This window comes from Zootoca vivipara, chromosome Z1 (assembly GCF_965207765.1).
Source record: "Zootoca vivipara chromosome Z1, rZooViv2.hap1.1, whole genome shotgun sequence".
Classification (NCBI taxonomy): Eukaryota; Metazoa; Chordata; class Lepidosauria; order Squamata; family Lacertidae; genus Zootoca; species Zootoca vivipara.
In genome coordinates, this window is record NC_142583.1 from 57,991,614 (window position 1) to 58,002,277 (window position 10,664).

General features: G+C 40.7%; 1 protein-coding gene across 1 annotated transcript in view; it reads right to left on the bottom strand.

Annotated features, from left to right (window-relative positions):
• The window catches only part of GRID2 (glutamate ionotropic receptor delta type subunit 2), a 368,933-nt gene extending 360,081 nt beyond the window's left edge, over positions 1–8,852 (bottom strand). The window contains exon 1 of the mRNA XM_088660515.1: positions 8,575–8,852. Within this exon, the coding sequence (XP_088516641.1) occupies positions 8,575–8,848 (274 nt within the window). The 5' untranslated portion in view covers positions 8,849–8,852. The remainder of the gene's footprint in view (positions 1–8,574) is intronic.
• Between the last annotated feature and the right edge of the window lie 1,812 nt (positions 8,853–10,664).

Consider the following 10,664-nt stretch of genomic DNA (forward strand, 5'->3'; position numbering starts at 1 on the left):
TCCCATTTTAGACTATTTTGTTTATTTGTTTTATATTGTTTTAACTTGGATCACCTGGGGGGCAAGTGTGCAGGTGGAGAATAAGTTACATGGAGAATAACAGAGAGCCTTTGGCAGACAACAGCAGAATCCATTCAAAGGCATGATTCTGAAATGCCATCTGAAATACGATGGCTATATGAACTTCCAGGTATAGAGGCAGCATGCCTTTGACTCCAAATTGCTACGGCACATCAACAGGCAAGGCTTCTTACATCTACATCAGACATCCCCAAACTCGGCCCTCCAGATGTTTTGGGACTACAACTCCCATCATCCCTAGCTAACAGGACCAGTGGTCAGGGATGATGGGAATTATAGTCCCAAAAGAGCTGGAGGGCCAAGTTTGGGGATGCCTGATCTACATCCTGCTTTGGGGCTTCTTACTCGCCACTGTGGGAAACCCTGGTTTGGATGGATCTTCATATCCTAACCAGCAGGGCTCTTCTTATGTTATGTTCACCATGGTTTGAAGTTGGCTTGCTTCAATCAACCAGTAGTCAAAGCTAACCACAATTTGTCCAAGTTCAAACAAACTGTGGTTAGTCAAAAATGGAATTCGTCACTTCTGATCCCATGCTAGGGGAGAATAGAGCACATGAGCTTGTGGCTCACCTAGTTTCATTCCTATAATGATAAACCATGGTTTATCATTACATTCAAATGCAGCCAGTGATTTTTGAACATCTATTTAGAAGCTGTACAAGCATCACAGTAGTGATGTACGGAAGTGAGAGCTGGACCATAAAGAAGACTGATCGCCGAAGAATTGATGCTTTTGAATTATGGTGCTGGAGGAGACTCTTGAGAGTCCCATGGACTGCAAGAAGATCAAACCTATCCATTCTTAAGGAAATCAGCCCTGAGTGCTCCCTGGAAGGACAGATCATGAAGCTGAGGCTCCAATACTTTGGCCACCTCATGAGAAGAGAAGACTCCCTGGAAAAGACCCTGATGTTGGGAAAGATTGAGGGCACTAGGAGAAGGGGACGACAGAGGACAAGATGGTTGGACAGTGTTCTCGAAGCTACGAACATGAGTTTGACCAAACTGCGGGAGGCAGTGCAAGACAGGAGTGCCTGGCGTGCTATGGTCCATGGGGTCACGAAGAGTCGGACACGACTAAACGACTAAACAACAACAACAACAAGCATCACATAGTTCAGAACATTTAGAGGCCATCAAGCTAGGAAAGGCTGCACAAGCATCAAGCAACAAGATGGTTTTATTAGTAGGGGGAATTTTCTCGAACTTTTACCCTGCAAATTAGACCCCTGAACAAGGAAATTCAGCAATTATTGCTGGTCTCCAAATGCAGGCATTAGGAGAGGAAGAAAGGATGCAGCTGGTCCATCTAGCTCAGTATTGTCTACACTGACTGATAGTGGTTTCTCCAAGCCAGAGATACAGTGGGACCTCGACTTACAAGCTCCTCGACATCTGACGTTGAGTTACCAGCAGAAAAAGTGGCCGCGCGCTTACGATTTTTTCGACATCTGAAAGTAAAACCTGTTCGCGGCTAGATGCGGTTTCCTCGACTTACGAGTTTTTAGATGCGGTTTCCTCGACTTACAAATTTTTCTGTTTCCAATGCATTCCTATGGGAAACCGCTTTTCCTATGGGAAACTCAACTTATGAAGTTTTCGACCTACGAGTGTGCATTCGGAACGGATTAAATTCATAAGTCGAGGTCCCACTGTAAAACATGGGACCTTATGAATGCAAAGCGGGAAGCAAAGAGAGAAGGCAAGAGGATAAAGGAGCAAAACTGCAGACGAACACATGATGTTGCATGGAAAATGGCAGGGAGAATTTAAAATAATACATAGCCAATGTAACAGAAAATGAGAAATGAGACAACATAGGTTGTGTTGGAATTTTTTTTTATCCCTTTCACCTTTTGACAAATGCATGGATCACTTTTGCTGTCTTAGCACCAATAAAACATTAAAAATAAATGTTTTCAAACCGTGATAATGGCTGTCTTTGAATCTGAGGCCTGTAGAATGCATAGACAGTAAAATGGCACAAACCCCACAATTAAGGCTTTTTTATATGATTGATTGGTTTCTTCATGACGAATTCGCTCCCCTGGCAAAGGGTACAAATTCACCCGTGTTCTTGCCAAGCATAATCAGAAAGCAAGCAGTCTGTTAGAGAAAAATACCAAAAAGTGAGTCTTCCTTAAAAATGTGTTCAAGAAAAAATCTGCAGCGCAGGAATAAGATGGATTCTACTCACTGTGGCCCAAGACAGATTACCAAGTAGTAAATTATTCCCCTGCCCCAATGGATTTGCATTGTGTTGATTGAAGTGTATTAATACATCTTTGCTGCCATGGATTCCAATAAGAGCTGCATTTTCAGATCTTACATTATGTTAGATACATTTTCAATTGTTCTTATATGTTTTGTAAGATTTAAATATTGGCAGATGTCTGAAGTATTCTGTTGGTGAGTTTGAAATCTCTGAATTTTGGGGCTCTGTGTGTATGTGCTGCATGGAGAAGGGGCTGGGTGGGTGGAAATCAACTGGTCTTGATTTCAAGGTTCAAACCAAACATTTTATGGCAGGGAAACCAAACTTGGGTACACATTGCATCCCTGGAACTTCTCATCATTCAGGGAACTGAGCTGAGATTATGTGATGCATAAATGGGGAACCCGCGGCCCTCCAGATATTGCTGGATTACAACTCTTGAGTATTGGACATACTGGCAGACAGTGTTGGGAATTCAACAACATTTGTAAGGCAGCAGGTTCCCTATTTTGGAGAATTTTTTAAAACCCCTTTTTTCAAATATTGATGTTTGCATATGCACACTACTAATATTTTTCTATCTATTTATTTTTTAATCATTGGTCACAGAAAATATTGTTGTTTCCTGGGTTGCTGTGCTATAACCATTCTTTTTAAGGATTAGTTAAAATAATTAACATTCTTTATACTCCCCTGTGTGTGTGGAAAGTAATTGCAGTTTTAAAGGATCTTAGATTGCTTAGAGTAGCTGTTGCATTTAAAATGAGCCCTTAAGGGTATGTTAAAGAACATGTCTTTATATGGGTGAAAGCATTTTTTTGACACTGTTATCAAACTGTTAGAAGTGAAACCCTAGTAATAAAATTTGGAGGCTGCTGAATTACCAAACTGCCATTCGACTCAGAAACTAATGGAATTGTGTAAGTGTGTGTATGCATGCATGTACACTCACCAAAATCATGTGTGTGGATAATCTTCATTTTAAAAAGTTAGCTTCAGAGGCTGAATGGTAATTCAGCTGAGGGCTCTGCAGGCTTAAATATAAACACTCCAGAAAAAGAATGATTCTGAAGAAAGAGAAAGGTATTTCCTTTTATTTAGGAGGTTGCCTTGTGACAATCATTGGTCTACCTAGCTCAGAACTGTATGCACTAACTGGCAGTGGTTCTCCAGGGTTTCAGAAAGTGAACATTCCCAGCCCTACATGCCCTATTTGAATTTATTTCACCCAAATTAACTTCTCACCCCACCCCATTACAGTGCTTTGTATTTTGAGAAATTGATGTTTGTTGTAAGCCAAACAACAAACTTTGGGCACAGCTCTCTGTGGAAAGGTGGCATACAAATAAACCAAATGAACCAATCAATTGGTGTCTGGAGTTAAGGGAAGGTTTTGACCCATCTGAATCATATCACAAACGAGATGCGCTGAGAACAAAGCTAGCTTCTGTCTGCAGAGCGTTATATTTTAATGTGATGTTCCCTGCTAGTGCATCCGTTCTCAAATTGGTGCCCTCCAGAAGTTGTTTGGCTACAACTCCCATCATCCTTTACCATTGGCCATGCTGACTGGGACTGATGGGAGTCCATCACTAACTGGTGAGGGGGGTTGTTCTAATGTTTGACACAGAAACTGTGGGTTAAGAACTTAATTCGTTCTGGAGGTCCATTCCTAACCTGAAACTGTTCTTAACCTGAGGTACCACTTTAGTTAATGGGGCCTCCCGCTACCACCGCCACGTGATTTCTGTTCTCATCCTGAAGCAAAGTTCTTAACCCGAGGTACTACTTCTGGGTTAGTGGAGTCTGTAACCTGAAACGTCTGTAACCCAAGGTAGCATCGTATATTGGAAACATTTGTTGAAAAGTTAGATGTGTTAAACATTTCCCACCAATATTATGATGACCACTATCCTATTATGCTAACTTATTTAGAATGGATGCTCCAATTTCTATTAGGCAAATGTTTTTATTTGTTTCCCATACTCATCACAATTTAACGTTGCATTTGAAATGCACTGTCAATGGAAGGTATTGCTTATATGTGGATCTGAAGTGAGCTTTCAGAATCATTTCCCTTTCAGCCAGCTAATTAGGACTTATATGGAAATAATAACTTCTTTTGAAGGGTTCTATTTTCTTTGCTGGCAAGATAATTTTAAGTAGACTGGAGTCTTCTATCAACCAGTAATAATAAGAACTGTTCTCTTTTGCCCCCCCTAATAAATCAAATGAATAGGTCCAGTTGCATTCAGACAGACTTTTTGCTATTTTACAAAGCAGAACAGAATGCAAATAACACTTTGCACTGCAGAAATACATAATTCCAAATATAAATTAGGCTCCATCACTACTCTAATGAAAGGCAATCACTGATAGACAAGATAAAAGTCAAATGCAATTCCAGTGTATTGAACTTAAAACCTATGACATTGATAAATGGATATGCAAATGAATGCAGTACCTTTGTATAATGTGAGGTATTTGGATGAGCATAATATTTATTCTGGATGCAAGCCCAGTTTTATTGTAGTGAGATTAATTGTAAACACCAAAAAGCTTATTTTCCTTATGCAGCAAGAATATTGCTGGGAATAATTTCAGTAATGCCAGCTAAGTATTTTCTTTAAAACTGAGAAATTAAATAATGTGAGCAAAGAAGGTGCATTATTTCTAATAAAGGAAATGTAAACACAAGTATTCTTATTACCAATATGTAATTCAGTCTAACTATGCTCACTTTAAAAACAAAACACTTCCATCTTTTTGGTGCCAGGAAAAGAATTTCCTCCCCCAAGCATTTGATGGAATATTATCCAGCTGTGTCAAGGCTTTATAGCAGTGTCTCTGTAGGTTGCTGATAAGTTTTTTGTTTGCTTGCTTTCTGTTACAGCTGCTGTTGTTTTAGGTATCGATTTGTTGTTAAATTTTGATAGCCATTGGTGTGCGTATTTTTTTTCTTTTGTAAAAAAAAGAATACTGCATGTTTGTAAACATGATTGTAAACCACATAGAAACTGCCCTGCATTAGGCAACTAACAAATTGTTGTGGGCAAGCACACTGGGGGTGAAGTCACCACTGGGTGTGAAGTCAAACCGCCAGAGAATCACAGTTCCTGCTGTTGCTGCAGAGACTGGTAGCTTATAACTGCTGCCTCCAGCATTGTTTTTGCTGTATTAGTAGCACCAAAGTGATCTCTCCAGGGCACAAGCCTGGGCAGTGTGTGTGAAGGTCCTGCACTGCCCAGGTGAAAAGACCCCCCCCCTCGGGCTTGCTGGCGTGGTCTAAAGGAAAGCAGAGCAATTCACTTGTCACCAGCTTGGCTGCAGGAGTTGCCAGAAGGAGGTGTACAAGACGCCATCCAACCATTTTGGGGACTCCACCTCAGATTTGTGTAGGGTTTACTCCTTAGCCTTTTATTTTCCCAGTGATGTCCCTGGAAGTCTAGGGTTCAACTCACCACTCAGCCATGAAGCACACTGGGTGACTTTGGGTCAGTCACTGTGTTTCAGTCTAGCCCAGGCATCCCCAAACTTCGGTCCTCCAGATGTTTTGGACTACAATTCCCATCATCCCTGACCACTGGTCCTGTTAGCTAGGGATCATGGGAGTTATAGGCCAAAACATCTGGAGGGCCGCAGTTTGGGGATGCCTGGTCTAACCTATCTTACAAGGTTGTTTTGAGAGGGAAAAACTGGGGAGGAGAACCAAGTACCAAAGACCTTGAGCTTCTGGGAGGAAAGGTGGGATATTAAAAAAAATAAAAATAAGTCCCATTACAGATAAAATTTGTACAAACAGTCCCTTCCTAATGTTCTTTTAAACTGGAATTGAGTTTCAGTGAGATCAACAGGGGTCACTACTCAGAAGCAAATGTGCACATATTGTAGCTATGCATTTGATGAGTTGTTGTGCCTTATTCAGTAAAACACTCAGGGTCCATTCTCAATAATCCTTGTTATCATTATTTCCATTATTTGAATGAGCTTCAATACCACAAGCTTTAGTCTTCAGAAGGGAAGCATTTCACAATGAATTCACTGTGGCTCTCATCCTAGCAATCTGAGTAGAGGCACTGACAGGCTCCTGGGAGTCCAGTATCCAGCCAGGCTTGGCTGGAATGACATTGATGGGTTGTATAGCTGGCATGGGGACTCCACGTGACTATTTTATCTTATGTTAGAAGTTGAACAATAATGTGTGTTTTTCCCCTACTTTAGGTATTTCTTTTGAATGCTACTATCACTCCATCTTGGTATGTAAGTCTTGTTAAACAAAGCATTCCTACCACCCAGACCTTTCAAATGACAGAGTCGGTGTAGATTGGTTGAGCAATATTGGATTATTGTGATGAAAAGATGAAAATATGTGAGCTCTGTTGCTTGGCTATGTGACACCAATGATTTACTTATCTAGACTGACATCCTACATCTATTAATTTAAGTATGAAGTATTCAGTGAACCACATGCACAGTTCCTACCCCCCTATTCAATTTATTAAAAGATTTCTTAACGACACTTCACCATAAGGTCCCAGGTCAGGTTAGAACAATACACTGTCCAAATATAAAAAAAGATGAAATAGTTACAATTATAAAAACAAAATAAAAAAACCAATTGCAGCCAGGACAGAACAGCATGCTTGACTGACATATCCTGACATAATATCATGACCAGGAATTTCAATGGGTCTCAAAGTTTATACCAGCTTAAAGTTACAAGACAAAGTAGCAAAGCAGCAAGATCCTGTTCCTTTCCATATTTTATCTTCTTCTGTCTTTTTAATGGAATGGAGTACATCAGATAATGCGAGAAGAGCCATCAAATTGATAACAATGCGTAGGGTAAGAAGCAGATTTGCTGCCCAGCTTCATGCAATGCAAAGTTTGAAGATAACCATCTACAGAAAACCTGCTGCTCTCCAGATGTTGCTCACCTACAACTCCCATCATCAATGGCAGGCTCCCTCAAACTCAGCCTTCCAGATGTTTTTGGCCTACAACTCCCATGATCCCTAGGCTAGCAGAACCAGTGGTCAGGGATGATGAGTATTGTAGTCCAATAACATCTGGAAGGCCAGATAATCTCTGATTACATCATATATACTGCCATCTAAATTGATGTTTTAAAGTCAGTTTTCTCCTATTGACACAAAGACATTTCATAAATACTGCAAAGATGGGAGCTAGATGAAAGTTGGGTCGTTTTGTACTTTTGTCTATTTTATTTTAAATTGGCTCTAAAGAGGAAAGTGAAAAAATAACCTGGTTTGGCTGGGTTGTTGATTCATTTTTTCTTGCAGACATGTTCCTGTCTGAACAACATTCATACATGACATGATATAAAAGTGGGGAAATGCTCCTCTTATTTTTTTACAATGTAATTATTATACAGTCATACCTCGGTTTAAGTACGCTTCAGTTTGAGTACTTTCAGTTTAAGTACTCCGCGGACCTGTCTGGAACGGATAAATCCACTTTCCATTACTTTCAATGGGAAAGTTCGCTTCAGGTTAAGTACGCTTCAGGTTAAGTACGGACTTCCAGAACCAATTACACTCATACTTAGGGTTAAGTACGCTTCAGGTTGAGTACTCCGCGGACCTGTCTGGAACGGATTAATCCACTTTCCATTACTTTCTATGGGAAAGTTCGCTTCAGGTTAAGAACGCTTCAGGTTAAGTACAGACTTTCGGAACCAATTGTGTACTTAAACCGAGGTACCACTGTATTTTGAAATACAGGTATTAAAACTAAAAAAGTGGATATTAGCCTCTGTTATAGCTGGTTGCAAGCTTACCTCAAGACAAAACACAGGGCGAACTATTGACACGGTGAAGATGGAGTACAATAAATTCATATGGGCATAATATGTAGATATTCCAAAACAAAGGCACAATCATTCACATAGGATGGCTATTATCTAGGTTAGAAAATCAAATAAAAAGCACCAAAAATGCTTTCTTAGCGTCACATATGGAAAAAAAAAATACCCTTAGCTACTCCATTTGGCACTTATCAAAGGTATTATCAAGGAAAGCCATAAAAGTTGATGGCTTTCAGAAATCCCAAAGGGCTGTGGTTTTTGTTTTTTATGTTTTTAATTCTAAGGATTATGTGAAATGCTAATGCTGTCATAAAATGCTTAGAGAGGGATGTAATCTAGTGGAAGATTTTAAGGATCTTAATGCAATTGCGTTTAATAGTATTACACAGATTTGATGATAACAATTACCCCTTACGTACACACAGAGAGACGCAGAGTAAACACTTACCGTACTCGCTATCATAGAAAATGATGAACTTCTGCCAGGCATATTCTGTGACCACCCTCAAGATAACATCATTGATGTAGACAGGTGGGCGTACAAAGAGTGTGTAGTCATCATTCCTGTTGCTCCTGGTGGTCCCACAGCCACTCCTTGGAGTCCCAGCTGTTGACCGCTGGATGAAGAGGTGAGGGATGTGCATAGCATCTGCCAAGGACTGGAGGGATCCTGCTGACGTACAGCCAATGGAGCTGACGAGAGCCAGGATGCCATGGTTCATGAGGTCACAGCCTGCAAGAAAGGACAATGATATTCAAGATGAGAAGGAGAGCTCCTGTACATGCAGAGAAAACAAATATATATATATTAAATTATCCTGCTGAAACTATATATATAAGTACAGTTGTTGCTGTACGCAAGTGAGTTGTTGCTTTAGTCAAGTGAGAAGAGGCTAGAGAGTTGCCATAAATTCAATAATCTTGTCTCCTCCATAAACAGCCCATTCCAAGAGTCTGCATGGTGCCATAAAAGCCACGAGCCTTGTCCATTCATTCCAAACTGCCAAACATATTACTGTTAATGAGAGCTATATGACTGCCCATCCCCCACAGCCTGGAAGCAGGACACAGCCAGTGAAGGAGCTACATCTATAAATATAGCCTTCTGAGGACTCTTATAGACATTAGTAACAGAATCCAATATTAAATTAAACAGAGTTCCTGGGGAGATAAATACCTCTCAAAGTCCAACATGCAAGCTCTGGGAATGGGATATCTGCATTACATGCAGAGAGATTTTGAAGGAATAATGACTCAGAGTAGCTGTCAGCTTTCATAGGAAGATTATGTATGCATATTTGTCCAGAAAGAGCCAAACGCTGAATTCCTTTGGTGCAGTAAGGGAAATGAGAGACAGGGTGCTTGATCTAGACCTTGATCTTCTGTAGAGGGCAGTTCACAGGCCAGAGGTATATAAGCCCATTGAAGTGGGACGTGATGAAGTAGCCAGTTAAATTGCTCTATAATTCAGACATCCTGAGAATTGCAGAGGTGATATTACGGTAAAGGTGGATGACTGTATTATACAATTCAGTGTTGCCATTACAGGAAATAATAATAATAAAAAAGATAGTCTTGCGATACCTTAAGGCATGGGTGGTGAATGTCAGGACTGGGAGCAAAATGCAGCAATCCAAGTATCTCTAAGGGGCCCTCGAGACTGTACCCAACTCATGTCTCATTCTTAAGCTGCAACCCTTCCCAGTCCAACTGCCTGGCTGCTGTCATATCTGTTCTTCTGCCCACTTTTGGCTCTGGTTCTGCATACCATTGACAGGCGGCTGCCAGGAAGTGACCCATGAGGGAACATGGCCTTCAAACTGGAGAAGGTTTACCACCCTTGCCCTAAAGCCTAAGCAATTTATTGAGGTAAAAGCCTTTGGATACTAGAGCCACTTTATCAGCTACATAAAGAACAAGGAGAACGGTTAAATCTTCCACGACATTTTCATGTTAATTTGAAAGGGACAATTTGGGCTCTCAGAGGATCTCTTAGGTGCCGTGGCTTTTCCAATCACCAAAGCCATGTTAAAAACCAGGCTATGGGACATAGAGCATCAGGAACTGATTTTAGCTGTGAGGAAAACATGTTCCCCTCTTTATTTTCAACTATCTTGGGCACAGGAATCTAATCCCAATTATTTACAATTTCTGTTTAACCTGCAAGAAAGAAGGGCTTTCTCGCTGGTAGAAGGAGATAGGATATGCCCATGTGATGCCCACCAGGTGGAAACTTTAGCTCACATGGTCCTTAAACGCAAAATGTATGATGATATCTGCCAGCAATACCTTAATCAACTATGTATCCCAAAATGGAAACCAGTGATAGAGGTTACACGCTTCCTATTACAGGGGAGAGACCAGGAGCTCACTAAGACAGTAGCTAAGTTCCTTTATTTGATCTTTTGCCGCCGAAGTACATTACAGGACCCTGCCCTTGCTGGAGACCCACAGATGTGAAATAGATTGCCGGCCTCCTTTTCCTTTAGGCAAGTGACTGTACTGATGTTATGGCGATGTGATTGTACCGGCCTATTT